The sequence below is a fragment of the Panicum virgatum genome, chromosome 9N (assembly GCF_016808335.1).
Source record: "Panicum virgatum strain AP13 chromosome 9N, P.virgatum_v5, whole genome shotgun sequence".
NCBI classification, from domain to species: domain Eukaryota; kingdom Viridiplantae; phylum Streptophyta; class Magnoliopsida; order Poales; family Poaceae; genus Panicum; species Panicum virgatum.
Genome location: NC_053153.1, coordinates 8,264,439 through 8,291,448, shown reverse-complemented (window position 1 = coordinate 8,291,448; position 27,010 = coordinate 8,264,439). Strand labels below are relative to the sequence as shown.

General features: G+C 44.7%; 1 protein-coding gene across 1 annotated transcript; it reads right to left on the bottom strand.

Annotated features, from left to right (window-relative positions):
* Positions 1 to 582: 582 nt before the first annotated feature.
* LOC120690142 (protein SPIRRIG-like) lies at positions 583 to 21,373 on the bottom strand. Its single transcript, XM_039972667.1, has 19 exons — positions 20,785 to 21,373; positions 19,157 to 19,226; positions 18,970 to 19,055; positions 18,695 to 18,830; positions 18,548 to 18,604; positions 18,056 to 18,229; positions 17,608 to 17,799; positions 17,452 to 17,517; positions 16,908 to 17,022; positions 13,226 to 14,355; positions 12,273 to 12,975; positions 12,081 to 12,183; positions 10,909 to 11,999; positions 9,173 to 10,823; positions 6,074 to 9,091; positions 4,718 to 5,026; positions 4,288 to 4,594; positions 4,027 to 4,173; positions 583 to 2,407 (listed from the first exon to the last, which is right to left on the bottom strand). The coding sequence occupies exons 1-19, from the start codon at positions 21,000 to 21,002 to the stop codon at positions 1,241 to 1,243; spliced, it is 10,740 nt and encodes a 3,579-aa protein (XP_039828601.1). The 5' UTR covers positions 21,003 to 21,373; the 3' UTR covers positions 583 to 1,240.
* Between the last annotated feature and the right edge of the window lie 5,637 nt (positions 21,374 to 27,010).

Here is a 27,010-nt window from a genome sequence, read left to right as displayed (position 1 = left end):
ATAATGAATTTAATCATAGGATCATGTGAACGATTTTTTACAAAAAGGTGTGTTTAGATCACATTGCATTTTATATTTTTGGAAGGAAAACTTCAATATTTGAAGTATTAAATGTAAACTAATCACAAAACTAATTACGAACTACGAGACGAATCTAATGAGCCTAATTAATTCATCATTAGATCATGTTTACTGTAACAGTACTGTAGCAATTAAGTGTCTAATTACGTCATAATTAGACTCATTAAATTTGTCTCGCGATTTACAGTCTATTTATATAATATGATTTATTTTTTAACTACATTTAGTACATCATGCAAATGATTTACAAAATTTTTACATTTTGCGTTTTGAGATCTAAACAAGACCAAAGCCGTGAATCCTAGTGATAAGATCGAGAGGATACAACTGCCAATCCAGTCAGTCAGATCCAGGGTGCCGGTCTAGATGAACCCCGGGAAGCGCAAATCTCTATGGGACGCACCAAATGACCTCAGAAAAGTGCCTGGGCCGATTTGTTAAATATAATCCGTGGACTACTGCATGTGTATCAAAACTCGAGTCGCAGTTGTGCGTCGAAACGATCCGCAACAGCTGCCCCAGATTGTACATCGGGCGCATCAATTTTTTCAGCAGAACTCTTTGCGTGCAATGTATGGGCAGGTCCAAGTGACCTGGCCGAACACAAGGGTGCTAAAATTACACCCAGTCAAAGAATGGACAACAACACTTCAAGGGGGAGAGGAGAGAGAATGAACCTAACCCCCCTTTCCTTCGCTTCCGCAACCCCAAGCAAGACATACATCATCATCGTCCGCCTCAACCGGCACCACCAAAATTACCCTGTACAAACTTTACAAACACTGGCACCTACCCCCCCCCCCCCCCCCCCCCCAACCACATGAATCCTTTTCTCCTCAAAAAAACAAGAAGAGAAGGTACAGCCATCTGATAATTCACAGTATATGATTATGATGTTAGAGCAGCGACGCCTCAATGGCCTCACCCATTCATCCTTTTCAGTGTGTCTCTGTTGCATTTCCCTCTAGCCCGAGTCATTGTATGGCCGGGTCATGGGCATCCAAGGAACCTTAATATACCATCATGGTAGGAGCACGCCGATCTGAGCTCTTTTCTCAATGCACCTCTATGCCGATCATTTCTGGATGAGAAAGAAATCAGAGATATAACTTAATCAGCGCTTTCAATATGTGCAGATGAATCCTATATTTGTCTGTCGCTATGAACCCTTGAAACTGTCGTCTTTCAATGACCAGGAAAGTAGGTGACCTCCTGCATCACCACTCAGAAGCTGTTTCAGGTCCGGTGGTATGCAAAGGGCAGTGACAGGGTGCTTATGTGACTTGAGCACTTTCTGCAGAAGTAATCTATACTCTGGTGTCTGGCCATTCAGGCTAAGCCCGCCAGAAGTGACTGCAGGCGATTTGCTCTTGCTATTTACTGCCTCATCAGTCGAGCAGTGCACCATTTTCCATACCTTAACAGCGCCGCTTTGATGACCTGTCACATACCAGTTTGTGTCCTGCCAATCTGAGTGTGTCGTGCTTGCCACAGATAAGATGAGGTCAGAAGGAAGCTGGGAGGTGTTCACCACAGCAAGGCAGTCCCCGTTGATGCTCCAAACAGCAAAAAGAACGCCAGCACCAGTCAGAATCTCACCAGTGAGATTGTTCACATGTAGCGCAGATACTGATGCTGGGAACCTTGGTAGCTGCTTCACAAAGACCAACCTTGTCAGGTCCCACAAAATCACAGAACAGTCATCAGAACCTGACACAATTAATGAGTAAGGCTGGCTGACATAGACACAAGTTATCTTGCCCGTGTGAGCACACAAAGCCTTCTCCATTCTCAGGAGACGGCGGATGCCATCCTTAACAAATCTCCACACTGCAACAACTCCGTCATCACCACCTGTGGTGAGAATATTGCCATCATGGCTCACTCCAGTGCACTGGATTTGACTACCACCATGAAGGTTTTCATGTGTGGACAAAAGTCTATCTTGATCATATGTTAATATTCTCAAGCTGCGGTCAGGGAACCCCCAGGAAATGTATTCACTGTAAGTTACTGGCTTGAGCAAGCTATTAGCTGCAGCAATTAGGATCTTATCGTTGTAGGAGACAATTTGGGACACTGAAGATGCTGTCTTGCGAATCTCTTGTTGCGTAAGATAGGAGCTGTACCGTAGAGGATGAGGAGGGACTTTCCTGTCAGTCCGTCTCTGTGGATGTGGTTTTTGGAATAACTGTTTTGGGGTCTGACCAAAATGGTTGATTTGTGCCAGTATTGAAGCCTTCATGGTAGGATCCGATACTGCATCTATGTCGACACTCCCTTCATATGTGTAGTGATAGAAGACATTGACAGCATCTTCAGCTGCCTGCCATATATAAAATAAAATAATATCAAAATCATGTCAGTAAATGAGTGATACTACCAAATGAACTACATGACATGACCTACAGAAATACCCTCTGTTTCACGTTACAAGACACTTTGTGCTTGCAAAAACAAAAACAAAAAAAAATCCCAACATAATATGTACTGTAGTAAACATTGATCAAGACAACATCTCAGAGCCCATGCAAAGTAAACTCGGGATCGTATAATATAAAGCAGATTGATTGATTAACTCATTATTCCTGCTCAAGACCCCCAGGATGGAAACTGTCGCGGGGTTTCTAGGGTACCCACAGCCGGGTGGCGGAACGCACCCGCCTATTCCCAGAGAGGGAGTGCTCGGGAAGGTACTAGGCGATTGGGCTAATCTAGCTCTGAGACAAGAACACACGATCTAGAGTGGTTCGGGCCGCCGGAGCGTAATACCCTACATCCACTGGGAGAGGTTTTGATCTCTGTTGTGTATGAATCTATCCTCTGCCGGGTCTTGGCTTTTTCCCAGCCTGAGTTTTTCTTCTAGCGGGCGCCCCCTTTTATAGACCAAGGGGTGCGGATACATAGGACGTTGGGGCCCCGACAAGTGGGCCCAACGTGACTGTGCAGCATACTGCGCAGAGTATTTAAATGGCTACAGTGGTTACGAATCTTTCCTCCGATACGCTTCCATGCCCTACTGGTCCTCTGACGAAGGGTGGTCTTCTCTTGTCCCGTCAGCAAGGTGCCCGTTGGGGGAACGTAGCTTGCAGCGTGACCTGTTGAGGCTATTATGTAGGCGTCATAATGGGTGAAGCCGAGCCGTCGTATCCATCTGTTATGGCAGACTGACAGGCGCGGCGTGGGCGGCGCCAGCAGCCCCACTATGCATCTTGGTAATACGCGATCAATAGTGCCCCCTGGTCAAAGAATCGCCTCGGCTTCTGCTACATTAATGCGGACGTCCTCCTACCGCAATGAATACAGCGGTAGGTGAACCTTAATATGGAGACCAAGCGGCTTTATATACGTGTCTGCGCTTGCAGACACGTGGCGGCCCCGGACCACCCCGAGGCGGGGTGTCGATTCCTTCTCTTGGCGAGGGGTCCGGTCACTATACAGGGGGTCCGAGACCCCAAAAAGGGGGGTCCGGGATTCCGCGGGGATCCGGACCTCCACGGGAGGTCCGGAGCCCCCGGCTGTTCGGAATGAGCGCCTGCTTCTTCCGGAACACGTGGTGCTCCCGGACCTTTCCCAACCAGAGAACGGGTCCGGGACCGTTGTCGGGTGAACAGGGCTTCCGGACCGCAGGGGTCCGGCTGCTGGACGTAGTTAAGGATAACTACAAAGCTCTTCTTGCCTAGACACAGCAAGAGGGGGTACCCCAGTCCTGGGGTACCGACAGAAACAAAACTATGCACGCTTTAAGAATGGTCAGAGGGCACAAAATTAGATCTGTATTGTGCTCACCAATCCTGCGTGTTCAAGATGATATAAAAAAAGAGAAGATGCTATCCTTGTTTCAAAACAAAACATATTTGAGATGTGATGATTAGAGAGAGTAACATCAAAACCACTAGGGACAAAATTCAAATGCAGAAACCAGAAACCAGAGATGCTTAATACCTTTCCTCTCTGCTTATATCCAAAAATAAGGTCAATCCAGTGATGTAGATTCTCAGATACATAATCTGACTCCAATGCTTCCCGATGTTTCCTAATGAATTCTCTGACACTGCCTTTAGCCCAAGGTGGCAGAACAACATCGCCAACCTGAAAGCATCATCAAAGAAGTTACATGCTTACCTCCAACTGACCTGAGCTTTCCGGAATCGTTACATCTAGTCTAGTGCAAAGATTAGGGCATGCAATTTTGTGAAAGTATACCTTCTCTCCTGATTGCTTCTCGCCCAGGTCCAGATTAAACCGGTTTTCCAAAAATTCAGGCAAATAATAGAACTCAGGGATCAGTTCTTTCACATCTGATGTGTTGCTTTTGCCAGCAGCGCTTACCCATGTATCTTTCACACTGTTGAATAAACGATCTGCATGGTCAAATTGTCCACCCTGCAATTTCTGATTTTCTGTGCTAAAAGGAGGCAGCCTTAAGAGATAGAAAAGGACAATCCCAGCACTTGAATAATGAGAACCATAATGAAACTTTGGTACATCAGGATCATCCCAGCTATCATATCTGAAAGGAACAAAAGAATGAATTGAGTTAGATGGACAGTCACTAGTGTTTAGCAAAGTTGAAAATGTTTGTTTTTAATGAAAGAGAAACAAAAGTATACAAATTGATGCTAGATAAACCAACCTCTTCCGGAATTCCTCTTCTCCTTCCTCTGTTTGACATCCCATAGGTTTATCAAGCTTGCGAAATGTCTGTGGATTCCTCAGATCTAAAATATCGCTCTCATAATCTGCAAGAACCCATGGAAACACTGGGTACTGTGTGAGATCACTATAACCTCGACCGGCCAGTGTATTTAGATGCATGAGATATTGGAAGTTTGTAATTTCTCCACTCTGCCATCTTTTAGAAAACGATTTTGCCATGACTTTAAAAAGACGGCTCCCCTCACCGCTGTCCTGTTTTGAGGATGCCGATATGGTTGTGTCCAACCTGTGGAAAGGCATGTTTTCTTCAATTATTTATAAAGTCATCATGCTCAAGAATTCTAATGATAAGTAATAGCAATAAAATTACAGCTACAAATAGTTCACTGAATGCAGAAGATCAAGGAAACCTCTTCATTATTAACTGCATGGGACATGCAGAAGAACAGATAGCAAACATAAAAATCTAGTATCACTGAATAGATCTTATTATGGTGTTCTTCCAAAAGTAACAACACTGTTCTAATGAAAAGCATAATTCATATGTAGGCTGTATTTAGATCCAAAATTTGGATGTAAACTTTACACCCTAACCTTTTGGACATAAACTTTACAACTTTACAGGTGTTTAGATAGCTGCCAAAATGTGTTGGGCTGTTGGAAAAAAGACAGATTCACCCCTATTTAATGCTTCATTTGGTTCAAAAAGTGGCCAAATGACCAAAAATTTTCATTCTTCCAAAAATGGGTTACGAAATTCCAAAACTTTACCTACAAGCCCGTTTAGATTCATTCTTCCAAAAAGTGGCCAAATGCCCAAAATTTTTGGAATTTTGAAGGGATCTAAACACAGCCGTAGTTTTTTGGTGAAATAGGCAGCCAGTTTCCAGCAAATCAAGACTGATAATTCTAATAAAGAAAACTAGCAAGCAAGGCACAAGAAAAAAAAACACACACACACACAAGCTGAAAATCAAGTCATGAACCTCTGGGAAGTAGGAATATACTCATCGTTTACAAACTATGTCCTAAATGCCAGAACTTATGACAACACAAAAGTGTCAGTCGCATGTTTATCAGGCAAGCTGCTGACAAAAAAGTAACTTCACTCGCGTTGAAGCATGAATGATAATTCCTCTGGACCCCTACTCTGGAGCATGATGTCATTAATTGCTACCTATTACCTTTCATGCCATTATAGTTCTATAGATAGCCAATTGATTGTTCTGAATTCATTTTAATTCTTGTAGGAATTGTTATCAAATCATACTGCCATGCATTCACATGGTGTCTTATTGAGCATGTGTAACTGCAACAGATTAAGAATACATACATGCTATTCCGCGGGAGATTCATGGCAATCAGATTTTTGAAAACTTCTTCCCTCTCCTTCTTGTGGAAAACTAGAAGATCATTGCAACCATCCATGCTGAAAATTTCTATTGCAACAGGGCGGAGCTGGTAATCACGTTTTAGTAGCTCGTGAACACTATCAAGCTTCCACATATGCCATGGATGAGGCAGGTTGCTGCTGCTGCTGCAAAGATTCTCCTTACCCCAAGCACCTCCATTATATGCCCATGCTCTGCCACCAAGTAAGACATTCGCTGTCGCACCCCATGTGGAAGGTGATTTCAGGTGAGATTCACTGCTTCCCATTATATCCTTGTTCACACCTAGAGCTTGATCAATGACAGAGAGCTCATCCTCACTGCCCTTTTCACAAATACAATTGGAATCATCAATGTAGAAGTTCTCGATAATGTATAAGCAAAGTTCTCCAATTAGAAATATTCCGTCATGTTTATCAAGACCTGCAACCCGTTCACAGTTGTACTTATGCCTTATTTTCTCATAGGGTTCCAGATAAGGTCTGATAAGATATTCACCATTGTCAAGCAACTCCTTTTCTGATTTATCCTCCGAAGTTCTCGTATCAGTACCCTTTACTGAAGGTGCCCTCCTTGGCGAACTAAGTTCAGATTTACCATGGTGACTCTCTGTCATGTGAAAAGAAAGGGAACTTGATTTTGCTCCAAATTCCGTAGCAGAATGAAGGCTCTGTTCATTAATGCTGCTTTTGTCATCAGTCCAGCCAATCGGAGCTGAAATTGTGCTTCCTCCTTTGAATATGTCATCATCATCTTTGAACGATGCAAATTCAGCGGCATCAAGATCCTTCTGCTCAGTGTCATAAGTCAAAAGATTCAAGCCTGACATTGTATCTGACCCAGATGTCATCAACAAATCTGCATCCTCTCTACTGGTCAACTTAGCATCATCCGATCCAAGGTTGCTGGTTATAACATTCTGAATAGTATCTATCTTAAATTTTGAGTGTTCAAGTTTCTTCCGCATTCTATATGGTCCTTCAACAGCACATAGCTGCCATGCAGGTTCTGTGGATGATTGCCGCATGGGGAAAATACCTCTCTCATGAACAAGTTCTTGGAGCTGGCTTTGCCACTCGCTTTCTCCATGCAATATCCATCCGTATTTATCTTGACGAATTGCTCTTAGCTCGGTAGACATCACATCACGAACCAAATCAAGATTATACCTCCGCTCATTTCTCTGTTCCCAGTGCCTGACATCTAGTTTTGCAGATTCCCGAGATTTCCGTCCCATCTCTTTCTTGCGCCTGACTTCCATTCCTTTTATTCGTACGCCAGGAAATTTTGCTGAGCCCGTAATATATTGAACCCACATTATTAGTGCACACTGGTCCAACACTTTACTTATTGTCTGCTGAGAACTCTGGAGCCATTCAAAAAACATTGAGGTACTTCCAGTGAGCAATTTGTCAAGTCCTCCATGAAGGATGTCCAGTTGCTGCCCTTGGTTAGGCTTGCAAACTAGCAGGTCCTCAAGAGATTGGCGACGATGCACAACCAAGTATTTAAGTAAATCAACCGCCAAGTTTTGAGCAATCGATCTCTTGTCATGGAGAAGTGCCATTAAATTTATGCAGAAACAACACATTAGATCAGTATCAACATTGCTTGGGCAGATCACCAGTCTCTTGTTGGCAATTAGAAGCTGAAGAACTGTACAAATATCGACAGAAAAATCTTCCTGATTAGGTTTAGAAGCTAAACTCCTCCCAGTTTCTGTTAGGAATGCAAGATTTGCAAGTAGATCATCTTCCCCCATACTTTTAAGGAATGTTGGGAGGAAACAGAACATTATCATCCGGTTTGTGTTCTTCAATATGGCATGGATGCAAGGATCGAGTTGCCTGCTTCCTCGAGCAATGGACAAAATACCTTTACCTGGAGGTACAGCATCTTCGATACGGCCATCTTTGTTAGCAAGCTGCAACATGGACATTAAGAATTCTAGTGTTTGTAGTACCCTGAGTGGGGTTGGAAAGCAGCCCATGTACACACGATCAACTATCATCCAGCAAAGTGGATCCAAATTGACAGACCAGCGGCTTTTGTCAAGTTTCTTCACATCTTCTTCATCATCAAGCAAGAGCTTTCTTTCAAGGAAGTTCATTAATCTGCTTAGGCACAAACCTTGAAAAACAAGAGCGGAGTCGATATCAACAAATAAGGGTACGGACTCCAAAAGGGTCTCAATAAAAAGTGCTGCTTTAAACTGATCTGAGATAATGTCAGCAAGGATTTGAGCAACAAAATCTAGAACAGCAGTTGCTCCTGCAGAGCATGGGCCACCCCCATAACCTAAATCATCTATGTCAAGCAAAAGCTTGGAACTGATTGGAAAAAGGGTATTCACGGCAGGTGAACTCTGAATACTGCTCTTCGGATCTGGGGATGAGTCCAGGTCTATCCCAGATATAGATGAAGCCATGGATGGAGATGCTGTCAGGTGTCTACCATCACTATAAGATCCTGCACTGCCAGGCCAAGATGTGAATGGAGCCATTGGAGATGCAGAAGGGGTACTAGCTGCTCGGTGGGTTGATCTCTCAGATAAAACAGGGGATCCAACATTATTCATTGAAACCGAGTTGGGTGAATCAGTTACTTGTTGGGATTCAGCAATACCATTTGAACTGGGTGCTGTGATCCGTCCTTGATCATGAGTATTATTAAACATTTGGTTTGCTTCACCATTTAAAATCTTAGTACTGAGCTCCTGATTCGAAGAATCATCTGCTTTTACTTCAGCAGTTTCAAAGGAGTTTGGCATGCTGGTACTTTCTGAACTGGAACTCTTCTGCTCCTGAGGAAAACTTGTAACACTCATTGTTTTGGCAGATTGTTCCTGTGGCAAACTTGGAAAGGTGTCCTTTGAACCTCCATTGTCATCGTCATGAACATTCTTCTCATCAGTTGCAGCAGTTGTAAGATCTTTTGCCATCCTCAGGGCACAATCAGACCTGCATAACCAAAACAAGGCTTAATATAAACATCTCTGCACCAAATAACATGATATATGCACATTGACACATTGTACAAACCTTACACAAGAGAAATATAAATCAATACAGCTCTCTAGGAAATCATGTCGCCTGCAAACAGCAGAGAATGGTGGGCACATCTTTGCCAGATCAACCATGAACCTCAATATTGAAGTAGCAACAGCGGGTGCTGCTGCTTCACCACCCATTAACCTTGCTGCATATGTCTTATGCATCAGAGCTTCTCCTTGAAGGTCACCTCCCATGTCTGATGTGGCCTCATCAAGATCAGCAACCAAGGTGCCATTAAGATGTGAAAGATTGTTATTCTCATGTGCAAGCATAGATTTCATTATCAAGGAATCAAATGTAGCTTTTGCCATTGCAATTATAGTATCCAATAGATCCACAGACTTCAATTCCCCGTAGTTTCCATCACTAGGCATGAGAGCATGGAAATCAAGCATGCGAACCTCTGGTACTCGAGGATAAACAGGCTTCCCAAACACCAAACAGAACAATATATAGTATATTTCTGGAGAATCGTGAAAGCTTGGAAGCACATGATTCAACCCTTGAAAACCTCCGCTTGCACGAAACTTCAGAGCAAATGTAGTTGATGACGTAAGGCAAACTCCTAAAAGAGTTGTGATCCATCTCATACTAGTCGGATGTACAGCTTCATCAAGGAAATATGTGACCAGTCTGGACGAGACAACTTTATGCCATTGTTCCATCAATTCTTCAGCATTTATGGTTACTTGTAGATCAATAAGCATTTCCAATAACATATTCCTCACAATAACATGCTTTCCCATAGCCTCCCGCACAATCTGGCGGTTTGGTGTAAGCTCTGGAGGATCAAATGTCATTATTATGAATCTAACAACAAGTTCCAGCTCAGAAGCTAGAAAACCATCCTCTAGGATGACACCTAGTAGCACAACTAGCTTCTCCAGCACAGGAATTTCAACATCACCACGTTGTAAAGTAACAAGAAGATGCTGAACAAGATTAATCCGGCGCAGTATTGTAAGGTTGTGATTTCGGAACCAATGCATGGATACCATCCTCTCAAGAAATCCAAGAAGAGTTATTTGCACAGATATAGGAGCAGCAATCCATATAGTCCAGTCCAAGAGAACGTGTTCAACCATATCAGCATTTGACAAGACTATAAATTCAGAAGTCTCGCCAGCAACGTCAGCATTCTCCAGCTCAGACAAGTGGCTAAATGAATCCTTTTGTACTGAAAAGTCATCTAGATCCCCATGCGATCCACCAGAAGACACATCATCGCCAAACTTGGGTAAGGTAAGATCATCAAGGCTGGCGTCCGGGGACATCCCAGATGCATAGCTTGCTGTTCGATTTATCTTTGATTTCTGCGGCTCAGGAAAGGAAGCCTCACATGCGGCAATACGGAAGAAGATATCAAGAGATTGCATATCAAATAGTGACATTCTCCTATGTAGGAAAAGTGAAAGAAGATGATAACCCCTCAAGGCCTGCATGTTTTTTACATTTTGATGGCTCTGCTGAAGAGATAATGCAAGCAGCTCCAGCGCCATATGCAACATGTCCCTAGATTCAGCAGCTTCAACAAGAGCAAGCACAACAGGGATCCCACCGACTGTTTGAACAGTGTCACCAATTGTGCACTGATTGCAGATGTAAACATCACCACTTAGACGTCCATATCTTGGTATACCTGTCCATGTGAGCAGCTCATTGAATTATGGCATATTCCAATTTAAAGAAAAAGTTAAATCAAATAGCTACACGACATTACACACCTCCTATTGGGGACGCAGCAGCAGAAGTTGGATCAACAAGGTTCAGCAACGAAAGGGTCCCAGATGCTCGGAAAGCATCTGATGAAGTTCCATCGAATGCGAATATTAGCTTCCTTCCAGATAATTGTAAGGAGAGATTTCTTAACCGTTCCATGTCCCAAACAATTCCACTGCTCTCAAGTCTAGAGTTTCCTTGTTTCATTGAACTGTCAACACGCTGGCTACTTGAAGATGCAGGTACCTCCACTTCTAATGAATCCAGGATTGCCATTACCTCTCCACCACAGGCCCAATTTGGGACAAATCTCAGAAGATCAGTGTCCTGGAACAACCCTCGATACCCTTGTCCAAGAATGTACATGAAACAAATGCTCCCGGGTGTCAAAACCTCCTCAAAAAGATAACAACACCGAAGCCTCCATGACAAGTCAGAAACTTTCCCACGAATAGTAGGTGTGCCAAGTGTTACTTGCAAAGATTTACCAAATTGGGATGGTGAGTATCCAAGCTTCCCAGTGTGCCTCAGCTTTCCATCAAGATACAGGCTAGCCACACTTGCTTGGAAAAGGCCAGCTAGTGCATTTGGCTTACTATGGACAACAGCAAGATGATGCCATTTTCCTTCGTCCATTTCAATGCCAGGAAATGACAATAAACTTGAATTGCCCGTAGATATAGTAAAAACACCATTATCATTGAGATAAAGTTCAGCATACAGAGTGTTGGCATCATCCACTGCACCCACAGAAAATATGCGCAAAACATGCCCACTCCTTTTACCATAGGCCCCTTTAGATGTTTTTTCTGCTTCCTTCGGCTGGCATTTAAAGAAGTTCTGAAATTGGAACCAGCAAACAAAAGAGTACCCAGAAACAGGCGGCCATGTTCTTTCTCCTAATGAAACTTGAATAGATGCATGACCAGCTTTGCTCATGTCCATTTCAATAAAAGGAGCTAGAGACATGTTTCCTTTTCTGATGTCTTCCATTTGAATTAATTTGTCCATCATATTAACAAAAAGATGACCAGAACGCTTCACTTTCAGCTGAAGAATATATCTCACAAGAAGCCTTAGCTCGGAGGAGGACAACCTGGAACATAAAAGAGTAATCATGTACTGCAAAACAAGAAGACGGAATTGTTGCAATGAAAATGTAATGGATGTAACTGACCTGTAGGCACCTAAAAGTTCAACAATTCTCAAGGCATGATTAAGAATAGGTGAGGAACCCTCCAAAAATGGACTGATTGTCTCAAGTAGCAGGCCAACGCATCCTATGTAATGAAAGAGTAACAAAAATATAAGGTGTCCTTGTCAAAATGAGTCAAAAGAAAAGGGTAACAAGAGTATTTTTTGCACATACCAACAGAAGTTAAATTCTCCTGGTTGAAGGGACCAGCATTTGCTAGCTTCTCAATGAATCTCAGTAACTCAAGTTGAACTTTAGGTGTAAATACCAGCAAAGAACGGATCAAGACAACTACTGCACTAGCATTGTACACACGCTCCTTGTCAAGCCTTGAAAGTCCAAATGATGCTGCAGACAAGAAGCTCGATTCATCCTCTGAGGTTTCAGATGAAATGCACTCTACCTGCAGGTTACTCGTGGGCGGAAGGACAATCTCAAGTGCAAGCTCAAGCAAAAGCAAAATAACTTGTTTTTCACAATCCACACAGAGCAGCCCAGACTCAGAGACGAGATCATAGAAAGTGTTTGACGAAAGGATTGCATGCAGTTTTATCCTATTAACAGAATTGTTGCATACTGCAGCTGTCATTGCTCGCAATAGAAAACCAAAGATCTTCATATGAGTATGTAAAGATGATTCAGTCTCTTCATTTTCACTGTCATTCTGGAAACTATGCAGCGTTGTCAGTAGCAGGGAAAATCCAGTGGCTTCTCCAAAAATTCTTTGTGCTGAACTATTCGCCCCAAGAATGCGCCACAAAGCACCAAATGTATCACTCTTTACGTCATTATCAAGCTTGAATTGAGAGCCTGATGACATTGATACCATCCCACTCTTCAAGATTTCAATCAGTGATCCTATTTCTTCTGGATGAGCCTGAAAACAGAGTATTCATATGTAAAGTTTAAGTCAAGTTCACATGCATGCCATTGCTGCTGCTAAAAAATTCACTAGGCGTGATTAGAAATATACAGTGAGCACAGGAAAATGAAGTCTGTCGACTTGAACATGCGCTCCACCAAGACTCGTAAATTAGAAAATTTAACATATAGGCCCCTAAACTAAAAATGTTTCAGAAAAAAATTGGTATGTTGTTTTCATGGGATATTCAGCTACAAACACAAACCTGAAGAGAATCTTCAATTATCAGGCATGACAATAATCGTAATACACCAGATCTGTGGCTTTCGGATACCAAGAAAGGAAGAATGATGTTGACACCATTGGACGATCGGAATGATTGCTGGTTAGGCTCAGCTCTTTTCAGCAGATAAAAAAGACAATCCCATGCAACAGTAATTGTTCCTTCATCTTCAAACATGGGAAATTTTGCGGAACTAGAAGCCATTAACTTTGGCGAAAGAATTGCATCTCTGTTGTTCATCGTCTTCTGAAAATTACTTGCATTAGACATCCTCTCTGTAGAGTCATAGGCCTTATTGTGTTGCTCATCTCCAAAGAAAAGCTTGTTTTGCTTTAAGTCATCTAACAATACCCCCAAGACACCAACTTCTCTGAGAACTTTCTTGTACTGCTGATCAAAGGAGAGGAGCTTTACAAAGAATGAAAGCACCGTATGCTTAAGACTGGTAGAAATTGGTTGTTGCAATAAGCAACAGAGTGACAATAACTCCTGCTCCGGAATGCAGTTTACGACCGTGACAGCATATTCCAAAATTTTTAAAATGACCTCTTGTAGTGCTGCAGGGAAGCTGCCCATGTTTAGGATAAAAAGAGGAACAGTACGAAGTTGTTGGCACAGCTTGTAGTTTTCAAGATGGCTCGAGAAAATCTTGAACATTCTATTGAGAACTTCAGCTTGCACTTCCAAGTTGTCAGCCTTCAGAAAAATATCTTGTAGCATCTGAATGGCATCAAGATCTTTTACCTTGGGGCTACTAACTTCCATCACCTCATCAAATTTGTCAGCAGATGGAGTTCGGCTTCTGTTGTGCCCTGTTCCTTTCATGTGTGAAGATTTCAAACTTTTACCACCACCATTTTCAGAGGGTCCAATTTGTGACAAATTTACTAGAACATCAAGCAACCTAGACAACTGAGGTGAAAGGTCACAAGAGAATACATCTTGTTCTAATCTGTGAGAAGGATCAAATCCATGCGCTCCAGTTACTAACTTGGATGAGGATTGGAGAGTCTGGTTTTTGTGTAAGCTACAAAGTGTAAGAGCAAATTGAACAAGGAACTGGTAACCATGAGCATTGTGTATGTCTTCCCTGAGCCTTATGGACCCAGACTCTGCAAAGTAAACCAAATATTAAAATATTAGCCCAAGACAAGAGTTATAATTCAATTTGCACAGCAACAAAGCATTTAGTCCCAAACAAATCAGGTTATCAGGATAGTGGGAACCCAACCAGAACATCTCTACAACTAAAAAGAACGATTGGGGACACTTTTTCGTTTCGTTTCGTCCAGCAGTTTTCATATCGCCAACTCGCGATCACGCCCGTCGGAAATTGTTACGGTTTTCGTTCGGGATGACTGTGTGCTATGGCGCGAAACAGTCTGCTCAGGATCCAATCCCACGTCGTCGCTCTTCTGTTCGTAACCGCTGCAAACTGCGCCCGGGATGTGACTGGATGGAGGAGCGCAGCGTCGCGTATACGAGCTTGTTTCGGGCGGGAGACGACCGTCATGCGCGTGCTGGGGTGTCTTCTACGGGCCGTGTTCCGTGCACCCTTCTCTACGGCGGTGTAGGCAAAGCCTTGGTAAGCAAGCTCTCTTGGTTGGTTCCTAGGTGTTTCTGCATGCAAGGACACGTTCTCTGCAGGAACTAACTGTCTCCAGAAGCTTGCTTCTTCTGGAGTTAACAAATTCCCGCCATTTCTAAGCACAGTTAGGATAGATTTTCATTTAGTTCCAGATAAGTTGACTGAAATGGTTACCCCAGCATGTTGCTAAGATTAACGTCGTGCTACTCATACTATAGATTACAACAACAACAACAACAACAACAACAACATAGCCTTTTTTTCCCAAGCAAGTTGGGGTAGGCTAGAGATGAAACCCGAAAGAAATAAGTTCAAGGTTCAGGCACATTGATAGCTAGTCTCCGAGCGCTCCTATCCAAAGCTATCTCTTTAGAGATATTCCAATCCTTAAGGTCTCTCTTAACCGACTCATCCCACGTCAGTTTAGGTCTACCTCTACCCCTCTTTACATTATCGACCCGCTCAAGAACCCCATTACGCACCGGCGCCTCAGGAGGCCTTCGTTGGACATGTCCAAACCATCTCAGCCGATGCTGGGTAAGTTTCTCCTCAATTGGTGCCACTCCGACCCTATCCCGAATAACTTCATTCCGGACTCTATTCCTCCTTGTGTGCCCGCAAAACCACCGCAACATCCGCATCTCTGCTACACTCAGTTGCTGGACATGTCGCCTTTTTGTAGGCCAACATTCAGCACCGTATAACATCGCCGGACGAATTGTTGTCCTATAGAATTTGCCTTTTAGCTTTTGTGGCACCCTCTTGTCACAAAGGATGCCAGAAGGTTGCCGCCATTTCAACCAGCCAGCTGAAATTCTATGCCTAACATCTTCATCAATGTCGCCATCCTTTTGTAGCACCGATCCTAAATACCGAAAAATATCCTTCTGGACCACCACTTACCCATCTAGACTAACGTCTCCCCCCTCATGCCTAGTCGTGCTGAAATCGCACATCATGTACTTGGTCTTGGTCCTACTAAGTCTGAACCCTTTTGACTCTAACGTACGTCTCCACAGCTCTAACTTCCTATTAACCCCTGCCCTACTCTCGTCAACTAGCACCACATCATCAGCAAAGAGCATACACCAAGGGATCTCACCTTGTATATCCCTTGTGACCTCATCCATCACTAAAGCAAATAAATAAGGGCTCAATGCTGACCCCTGGTGTAGGCCTATGTTAATAGAAAAGTCAGTGGTGTTGCCATCACATGTCCGGACAAATATCGTCGCATCCTTATACATATCCTTAATGAGGGTAATGTATTTAGTTGGGACTTTGTGCTTCTCCAAGGTCCACCACATGACATTTCTCGGTACTTTGTCATATGCCTTCTCAAGGTCAATGAAGACCATGTGCAAGTCATTCTTCTGCTCCCTATATCTCTCCATCAATTGTCGTATTAAGAAAATCGCCTCCATGGTTGACCTTCCAGGTATGAACCCAAATTGGTTTTGGGTCACACTTGTCACTCTTCTTAGGCGATGCTCGATAACCCTCTCCCAAAGCTTCATCGTAAGGCTCATCAGCTTAATCCCACGGTAGTTAGTACAACTTTGAACATCGCCCTTGTTTTTGAAGATAGGTACTAATATACTTCTCTTCCATTCTTCCGGCATCTTGTTTGACCGAAAAATGAGATTAAAAAGCTTAGTTAACCATACTATAGATTACTCATACTATAGATTACTTCGAAAAAATGTTTACCACTGGAGTTGAATTTTGTAGAAATTTTACATCCGGGTGGTGAAGTAGAGCTTAAGGGCAGCCCTCGTTAATACAATAGGGACAGGCAAAGGCAAAGGCAGGAATAGCTCAGTTCGAGAGATGGAGGTAGAGTTCTATGCTTCCTAGTATTATAGTATTAAATGAACAGATCATAGAAGTTGAATTATTTTTGTATATGGATTAATATAATTTTATTTTGTTGCCCGTAGCAACGCACGGGCACGATCCTAGTAGACCAAAAAGGCTATTTAATTTATTTAATTTGTAAACATTGAAAAATATTGAATTCAAAGCATCTCCTCTCAGAAGAAATACATCTGAGTGGCAAAGTTTGTCGGTACTTACCAGGCCTGTAAGACAACTCAACACATTCCAGTAACAAATCCACAATGCCCATGGTGTAAGTAGCATCACCACTTTGAGGATTGAAATCCTTCACGGCCATAAGAAGTACTTTAATCTAAAAGACATGATGGAGATGGGTCAATGAGATTGAACAGAAATATACGCACAAGAATAAATGCTTTCCAATAAATAATACAAGGAAAGCTGCCACAAGATGGCATCCCAACACCTCAATGGGAAGGGGTCATCCTGGCATGATGCCAGCACGAACCTAAGAAGAGATTGGAAAAAGGAGAGAAAACAGAACTTTGGTGGCCCAGTTACAAAGGTTTAGCTGGGGGTCCAAAAAAGATCGCCCCGATGTCTGAAAGAATGCCTAAATGAAATTCTAAGATGCTTAAATGAAGCTTTCCTGCTCTTTGATGTGATGATCGAATAACTAAGGATGCAATGCTACATGTTGTTACTCTCGTGCCAAGAGATCAAACTAAACCCAAGAACAGGACAGCATTCCTTGACAATAAAGAACAAATAGATAATGTACCAATTGGTGCTTCCTGATGTACTTGGCAGAAGTCCCATTGTCATTTGCAAGAAGAAGACCAAGAACCTGTTCAGTTATGAACAGAACATATTTAGGAACTGTGATGCAGCAGAAACATGACCCTTCAAAACATGATGGTATCTCATCTCAAATTACCTGCATCGCATGGCGATGAAGCTGAATTGTGTGGAGGGGAACAATACCATCCCTGAATTGCGAAAATACTGTGACTGAACCATTTGCAACCATGTGGAAGAGAACTTGTAAGGCATCATCTTCAATTAAACTTGGTGCAGCAGATTGATGGCTCGCCAGTGCTTTCATTATATGTATTACACTCCCCTCAATCTCCATGCAACAGAAACAAGAAGAGAAGTCAAAACCCATTTTGACCAGGATAAAATGAGGGCAAGAAATATAGTCACCTTATAACACATATCAACATGAAGCAAAAGACTTGTAATAATACAGATGCATATAGTTGAATGGTGAAACACAAAGCTCAGCCATCCCTATGTTAAATAATTTATGATTTTGTGTATCTCAACAATAAAGTCTTGCAAAGTAAGCCCTGTTACGACGAGAACCAGAAGAGTGGCATTACCTCAAGCCGCTGTGATTGTGTAGGATCCAAATTTTTGCTTTTCTCAATTTTTGATCCTGCTTGGTGAACAGGAGAGGTACTTGGGGAGTACTCATTGGGACTCAATAGAGAATTGAGGATATATATAAGGCAGCACAAAATACCAGAGTCCAACAGAGGCTGCTTATCATTAGTCTGCAACCAATAAAGTAAACATGACAAGAGATGCTTGTTAGCTTTAAACATTTCATAGTTGTGTTTCATATTGGATACAGAATATAAGACAAAGTGAGCAAGTCCGTATAGTAGCTAAGTACATTTTTATCCATGAGCCACCTGACACCCACCCCCAATACTCATGGATATTAATTGCATCAGAAAGCAGATGCCTCTTGCTTCTTCGTACTACCCATTGCATGCATTAACTTGTGAAGTACTACAGACGTTGCATTGAAAGAAAATATATACGAACAACAAACTCTGTTTTGATCACATTATAGTAATCGCACTAACCTCTGTCACAAGTACTTCGACTGCGTACAACAAGTTTGATCCTGGACATATACCAAGCTGGATTTGTGGAAAGAAAAATGTTATAAGAGAGGGTATGGCCACATGGAATCCGGAAATTGCACCATATAAACAAATACAAGAACATACCTCTGTGATTTCTGAAAAAAATCCAATAACATCAGCAACACGCAGTGCTCTTCCTTTGCTGTGGATTCTTAGTTTCTCCACATCGGTAACAAAAGCTCTTCCAATAACAAAAGAAAAAACATGTGCTTCTACTAACCTGTAGAAATTACGAAGGAAAGAAACAAATGGCCAATATTCAGTTTTTTACATAGACAGTAGATACGAACTCACCAAAATAAGTGCAATGTAACAGCATAAATTATTGAAGTGGCGTGTGCAATTGTAAAGAATCATACTTTGCAACTAATTGCGCTACACTAGAATGCTGCTTGACTAGCCTACAGAAGACATCTACAGCCAAATTTAAGGCCCTTTCTTTCTCCTGCAGCGGAAAAAACAGAACACAATGTCAAGGCACGAACCAGCTCACAAGGGGTGATTATTGATTTATGGTAAGAAAAATAAAAACAAGTGTTTGGGTACCTTTTCAGAGCTGGAAGAGCGAAATTCCTCCCAGAACCTCCTGAAATCTGATTCCAATTCATTTTTCCCCCTGAGTACAAGAGAAGGAATGTTAAGATGGAAAACATGGAGAAATTTTGCAGCATGTGATTTACTTGAAACATTATAATAAAATTCCTAATAAATATTTGAAATGAAGAATGCAAATTTTTTGTTTGATTGTTGTAAGCTAGAATACAAGAACATAACTATGGAGCATATATTGCCATGTGAGAGTGCATATAGTACCATACTACCATGTGATCCATATATCCATACACGTACATGAATTAGCTTGCACAGATTGGCAGCAAACTAAAAGATAAAACAGAAACCTATCATATAAGAGGTACAGCTTCTGTTATCAGGCCCAAATGCTGTACCCTTTCCAAGAGAATATCGCTGATAACATAGTACGTGTTCCTTTACCGAGCGATTATACAGTTAGTTCAGTAAATGGATAGTACAGTGGCAAATACATGAATGATCAAGTGCCACGGTGTTTCACAAAACACTGCAGCATTGCCATAGGAAAATGAACAATCAGGAATCTTAATTTCCGAACCAAAAATTAAGCATGTGAGGCTTATAAACCTACATTCCACAGTAAACTAGATAATTTATTATATACATATGATCTCTCTGAAATGGGTCCAAAGCAGCTAATCATGTAACTACACACTGATAACGTAGCAACCCTCATCAGCCATTGTCCAGCCAATACGAGTAACTGTGCAGCAGAAGGAGGTCGTGGAGAATACTAACCACTATCTTCGCATATCAATATGTTACTATAGTAGTAGCAACAACTATGATCCTAGCAGGGCATTCATTATAAGTATCTAGCTAGCTAGCACGTGAAATCTAACAAAAATTTAATGAAGGCATAAGTATTCCCTAGCTGGGCAGTATCTTGAGAAAAAACATAGAGCACAGTCAATTAAACTTCACTAAAACCTTTGAATGGTAAGTGCCACAATAATCCTACAGCATCCCACTTTAAACATCAAACGGCAAATCAAGCGACATAGCAAGTTAACCCCAGTCGTGAAGACTAAAAATTGCACTTTCTCTACTACGATAAATGCAGAAAACCAGAGTTCATTTGTTCTGCAAAAGCACATGCAAAAGAACAAGAAACCAAAATGGACAAAGACCATAGCCTTCAGATATAGAAATCCTAGAACTGACTATGCAGCTAACGACTCACGCAACCACCGTCCGAGAACAGCATCATTCCTTCCGAAGGCACCGTCATAGTCTGCCATCGGCACAAGAGCAATACCAAAAAAAAAAAAAAACTACAGCTCTACCGCCAAGCTCAGAGCTAAAAAGCCATTCAATCGTATCAATCCTACAGGTCAAAACGTCAATATGACGCATAATCCCGCATCTACCAACCAAATCACCAAACAGGAACCAAGTACGCGCAGATGAAACGGAAAAGCAAGCATCTGAGATCGAACGTTCCCCTAATCCAAATCTCATCGCCATTGCTAAACCCGGAAAGCGAGAGCAACGGGATCGCATCGGAGCTGGCTATGCATCGGCGGACTCGATTCAGGCAACCCGAGACCAGTTGGGCGTTTGAATCGGCTAGCGGGACCCACCTGGCTGGGGACGCGGCGGCGGAGGGCGAGCTCCCGGCCGCCGCGTCGAAGCCGCCCTCGTCCCCGCCGGTGGAGGCGGAGCTGAGCCTCGGGGTAGCGAGGTCCTGGTCCGCCTGCTGGCGAAGAAGTGGCGACCCCGGCGGCGGGGGGGGCGGGGGTGGGGGCTGCTGCTGGCCGGCGGCGAAGACGACCTTACTGAGCAATGTGGACCATTTCATGGTGCCGACCCCTCATCCGGCGCGCAGATCCCGGCCGGATCCCGCCGATTCACCGGAATTCCAACGCGATTCCCCGCCTCCCCTTGTTTCTCCGAATAATATTTTATTCACGTTGTTCCTCGCCTCCGCCTCCCACTCGTCGCCTCCGACCTCCTATTTTTGCTGTCGTCTGTAGCTTGTGTTTTCTCTGCCTCGCTCGTTTCCTTTTTCGTTTCCTCTTTTTCACCCACGCGCCTCTACCCCTTCTCTCTCTCCTGTCTCCTCTCTTCTACCTTGCCGCGACGCCGCCTCTCTTCTCTGCCTGCTCTGCTCCGCGTCTCTTCGGGGTTTGCAACCTGTGAGTGTGTTCTCTGTATTTGGTTGTTGGCTTGGTTGCCTGGTTGCTTGCTATGCTTCCCTAGGATTTTTATTCCTGTTCTCTTTTTTGTTTTAATTTTGTTTCTTGTAGATAGCATCGTAACAACAATACTATGACCTTGTCCTGACTACTGACTTTTTTTTTGCATGCGTGTTTACTTTTTATCTTTACGACTTTGCTAGGGGAGAACTATATGCTCCTGGCTCCAACTCCAACCGTGACGTTTTTTTCCCTTTGGTGAGGGTGAGGTATTTGGTGTAAGGTGGAAAATTAGGAATGATCGCAGCGGTAAATAAAATAAAAGATATTTTTTTATGGACAAAGTAGTTTATTTACATTTTGGTTCTCTAAATGTTACGGTTTTTTTTCCAAGAAGTGTGGTTGTCTGGTTGATATTATGATATATGTGGTCAATGTAGAGCGTCATTTAAAAAAATGATACTTGAAAAAATAAATTTAAAGTGACTCAATCATAGCTTTTCAGCACAATTATCTGGTGTTGGCACCGATGTTGAAAAGAGATATGGGCAATAAATCCATTTTTTCACCATTTCTTTATTCTTCAATCTTAATATAGATAGAGAGTTATCGAAAATAAACAGAAGGAAGCAAGGGATATCTCACCAGTCCTACCTTCCTTCTAGGTTATAATCATCAGCGCCTATTTTGATCTCAAACCTAGATTTGATGTCATTATTCTTTTATCTAAATATGGATCGAGGGTTGCGCATCTTAGATGACACATTGACACTTGAGTAGTGATTAGCTGACACTTGAGTAGTGATGACACGGTGGATCACCGAAGAAGAAACGATGTTGTTCCATGCACTCCCCGTAATAAAAATCAACCAGTGGATGGTTATAAAGCTATAAGTGGGGTTGAAGCAGCAAAAGTCAATTCCTGGTACCAGCATAACACGCATGGAACTAGGTAGTATCGAGGGGTTTCAATGGCCTCAAATCCTAGTCCAGCATGGTGGAGATGCGAGGAGTAGTTTTGGAGCTATGCTCAATGCGGGGCTGGCTATGCATTGAGGTATAGGAAATATAAGATAGCGGTTCTTTTAAGTAAATATAAGATCAATGTCTGATGATATCTTTTTAGGTAAATTTTAGAATTGAGCTTCCCTTCCCTCCTAATATATCGGTGAATTTATCATATGCCTAAGAAAAGTGTCATCTATTTTTACTAATAGAGTAATGATTTCAGTAATTCAAACTGCGCCTAGGCTCTAGGTAGTACTACAGTTCCTAATATTTATTTATTTTACTAACAGAGAATCCATTTTTATACGAGTAGACGAAGAACATGCACCACTAGAAATGTAGAGTAATTGATTGTTTCGGTGGCGGATTAACGATTTCAATAACTTCGGACGACATGCCTAAAAAAGTAACATATTTTTTTACTAATAGAGTAATGATTTTGGTAATTCAAAGTGCACCTAGGCTCTAGGTAGTACTACAGTTTATAATATTTATTTATTTTATTAACAGAGAATCCACTTTTATACGAGTAGAGGAAGGACATGCACCACTAGAAATGTAGAGTAATTGATTGTTTCGGTGGCAGATTAACGATTTCAATAACTTCAGATGGCATGCAGGGACTCATTCCAAATATTCACTCACATTCTAGTGATGTCACAAGAAAATCCATTTGATATGCAACTAGTAGAAAGTTGGATATCCATCACCAGAAATAGCCATTGATTGTTAGGGATTATCCGTAAAACGTGTCAAAACTCTCATCATTCATGACATCCCGACGGCCAAAATATTTTTTTTTGAAAGATTCGACGGCCAAAATATTCAATGAGAAATTGAGAATTGATGTAGCTTGAGGCAGCGAGCATTCCATTTGGCTTTGCTACGAGAACCAAAAAAAATCCGGCCGCCCGGAGCCCCGGGCGTCCTGTCCCGGTCCCTGCCGCTCACCACGTCGGACCGTCTAGCCTGTCCCACGTGGCGTCCCAGGGTCAGACGTGCGGACCTCTCCTTCGCACACCGCCAAGAGGGCCCCACCCAGAGCCACCCGCTCCATGGCCCCACCACCATTCGCGCAACGGCGCGGGCAGGGCAGGACCCGCTCCGTCCTCCCCGGCTCCCCGCCCCCACCAAATCTTATCCGCCACGCCGCGCCCGGCCGCGCATCTCAAAGCGCGCGGTGGGGCGCTCCGCGGCGCGCTCCCCCGCGGCCGAGGCCGGGCGCGCGCGTGTTCTGCGGCGGCGCACGGGATCGGGATGCGGGATCCCCGTCGCTCGCGCGTGACGTCGCAGGCGTGGAGACGAAGGGTGGCGGTGGGCGGTGGGTCCCCCGCTGGTCCGTGTCATCAACGTCACGCGGAGGTGGCGCTCCCCTTGATTTTTGGATTGGAAGTTTGGGGCTTGGATTATTATTAAGCCGGGGGAGGCGGCCGATCAGCCGGTAAATTACTCCCAGCCAGCGGTCGCCGCCGTCGCCGGGCGACTCCGGCAAACACGGACCGTGACGTCTCGTAACACACATACTCTAGTTACTATGCACCCTGGTGAGGGAGGAGCGAGAGCGCTTCAGCCCTCCGCGGGCGACACGTGCCCGGGAGAGGGAAAACCGACGCGGGTCATCGAATTGCAGGCCCCGCCTTCGCTGCGGTACCGCACCGCCTTCGCTGCCTGTGGGCCCTGCCGGGAGGTGAGGCCGGCGTGGCACAGAAGGGCACGGCCGCGGGCGTGGCGGCGAGGAGAAGACGGGCGGGCCGGGGGGGCGTGCTGAGGTGCGCCGGCGCGTGGCCAGCCCGGAGCCGGGGCTGGGGCTGGGGGTGCCTCGCGCGGCGAGGGTGGGCGAGGAGACACGCTGCGGCGGGGTGAAGGGTGCCACGGGGAAGAAAGGAGACGCGCGCGCCGGCTGCGGCTGCGGCCGCTGCCCCGGCGGTGTCTCCTCCATGCCGAACGCCGCGGCCGCGCCGCTAGGGATGAGGGTGGCGGCGCGCGGATCTGGAGGGCGGCGAGGAGGGCGGGCTCGACGGGGAGGGCGGGCTCAAGGACGGCGAGCTCGACGGGGAGCACGAAGAGGAAGCCGCAGATAGCGGTGGCATGAGTCAGGCTTAGCATGCGCCCGCGCGTGGCGCAGCACAGCGGCCGACGGTGAGAGCGGCCATGGAGGGCCGGAGCGGAGCAGGGAGCAGGCGCATGGCGTGTTCTGGGATGGGACAAAGCTCACCCAAGGAGCGGACGGGCGAACGACGCTGCAGGGAGGTGGCGCGGCGAGCAGAGGCGACAGCGGGCGGAGCAGCTCGCGCGGGAAGCCTGCATGATTGGGGAAAAAGAGGGGTAATGGCCGGAACGGGTCGAGGGGAGTGCGAGGAAGCTTTGGTTGCGAGGAATTTGAGAAGGGCTCACCGGAGATGACGAATCGAAGATGGCCGGATTTGGGGAAGAAGGAGGTGGCGGCTGCAATGGGGAAGAACTGGAGAGTGGCCAGGGTTTAGGGGCCGGCTTGGGGGAGCGGGCGGCCGGGCGCAGTGGCCGGGCAGAGGTGCGGCCATGCTGGCCGAACCGCGGCTGCCGGCGTGGTGCGCCGCCCTTGCTGCACAATGGTGCACGAGGAGGAACAGGGGAGGGGTGGAAGAAGACCCTGACGGGTGGGCCCGGGGTGATGGAGAGACGCGAAAAAAATGGCTGTGATTCAAAATTTGAAAACAAGGTCTCTTCGATGTCTAAAAATTACCAAAATTTAACATAAGGAAGACAAACTGAGGAATAACACAACACAACAAGAATCACTCAAAAAAACTTTGTAGTTTAGTCTCAGAAAAAAGAATAAATTGGCTGTTCTTAAACTTTCAAAGAATTTTGCGGCTTGGGTCAAGGGTCATAAAATCCTGCAAAATATTTTAAATTCGACATTTGAATTATAATATTGGAATAAAATGTTGGAGGCACAGTTGCATAGCAAAAATTAAACTTCCTTCACAAGCATTCATTTGCACAAAGCCAAATAAACAATCAACCCATTACCACGTCTTGTAGCGTACCTCTCTTCCTGTTATGTATACATAAACCATTTTGCTTCACATTTCTAAGTGGGCGCTATGATTTTTCTCTTCATTTTCAAGTGGACGCGGCGTAGCGCGCGGTTTACCTAGTTGATCCAGTCCTCCGTGGCTCCGTGCTGCCTCTTGCCATGTTCGTCCCCTTTTGTTTTCCAAGTACTTGCAAAAAAAGGCCTTTTACTTGTACGCGTTATCTTCATTTCTAGTTTGTATTCGAGTACTTTAGTTTTATCCATGCAGTGTCAGTTTTAAATTGGAGTTCGCGGCGCACATGGCGGCAATAATTTTGCAGTGACGGCGAAGCGAAGCGAGTACTCGTCCCCGACCCACGCGCACGGCGGCCACCGGCAGGTCCGGTCCGGTCTGGTCTGCGGCGGCAATGATTCCGGGGTAAAGAGGGGGTGGTTCGGATCGGCCCGTCGGTTCATCGAACCGACTGATGAACCGACTCATACAGGCGAATCTAACGGCCCCTAATCCAATCCACGACACAATGAAGGGGCAATGGATCAGATCCACCAAAACCAAAGGATCATGTGGATCCAGAATGCGTTGTCGGTCAAAACCCACCGGCGAGTAGTGACAGGCAACACGAAGAGCCGGGAGGTCGCCGGGGCGCTGGCAGTCACTGCTCCCTCGTCAACGGCCCGCAATTCCAACACACGCCGCGGCTTGTGAAGACGCAGGACGTGCCACCTGACCTATACCCGATCTGCCGTCACCACCCTTTGCTCCCCCTAGCGTTCGTGCGGCGGCGGGTGACTTCATGCGACGGCGGCGGACGACATCGTGCGACGACCAGGGTTTTTTTCCCAACCGGATACCCCAAATCGGAGCACTCCGGTTCCGGTAAACCGGACTGGTTTGACCGGTTACCGGTAGAAACCGGTCAAATTCAAATTTGAATTCAAAAAACTCAGTTCAACCGGTTCGTACCGGTATACCGACCGGTTAGACTGGTTTACCGGTCGGTTTGACCGGTTTACCGGCCGATTTGACCGGTTTGAATTCAAATCCAAATTTAAAATCGCATGTGTAACCGGTTTGAACCGGTATACCGGCCGGTTTGACCGGTTTACCAAGTGGGCCTTAATGGGCCGTGTCATTTTTTTCCTTTTATTTTTTGTTTAACTTTAAATGCCCGAAAAGTATGTTAAACGAACGAATTTTTGAGAAAATTTGACACCATTAGATTCGTCGCACCTTGAAGTATTTTTAGGATTTTTTTTAGAAATTTTCCATTTTTTTGAATTCAAATTTGAATTTTGAATTTGGGCCGGTTTGGAACCGGCCCAAACCGGAACCAGACCGGACCGGTTTGACCGGTAACCTGTCAAACCGGACCGGTTCCCACCGGTTAGGTGAACCCTGGCGACGACGGCAAGCATCGGCGGCGGCGGGGCTCCTCTGGATGCTAAATCTGGGCCCCGTAGGCGGATCCGGGCCCACGTCTAGGGCTTCCTGCTGCGTCGTCAGGCTAGCGTCAAGCGACGGCCACCGAAGTCCGCCAACCCGGTGAGGCAGATCAAACCCTGGGGACGCCGAAACCGGCCCCCAGAGCACCGGATCCGCCGCCATGGGCCGCCCTCGCCGCTGCAGCTACCGTGGCAGGAAGC

Coding starts and splice junctions, on each gene's coding strand:
- LOC120690142 (XM_039972667.1), bottom strand. CDS start 21,002: ATGAAATGGTCCACATTGCTCAGTAAGGTCGTCTTCGCCGCCGGCCAG. Junction 14,356..16,907: donor TGAGTTGTCTTACAGGCCTG/GTAAGTACCGAC, acceptor TTTACTTTGCAG/AGTCTGGGTCCATAAGGCTC. Junction 4,595..4,717: donor GAAGAGGAATTCCGGAAGAG/GTTGGTTTATCT, acceptor TGTTCCTTTCAG/ATATGATAGCTGGGATGATC.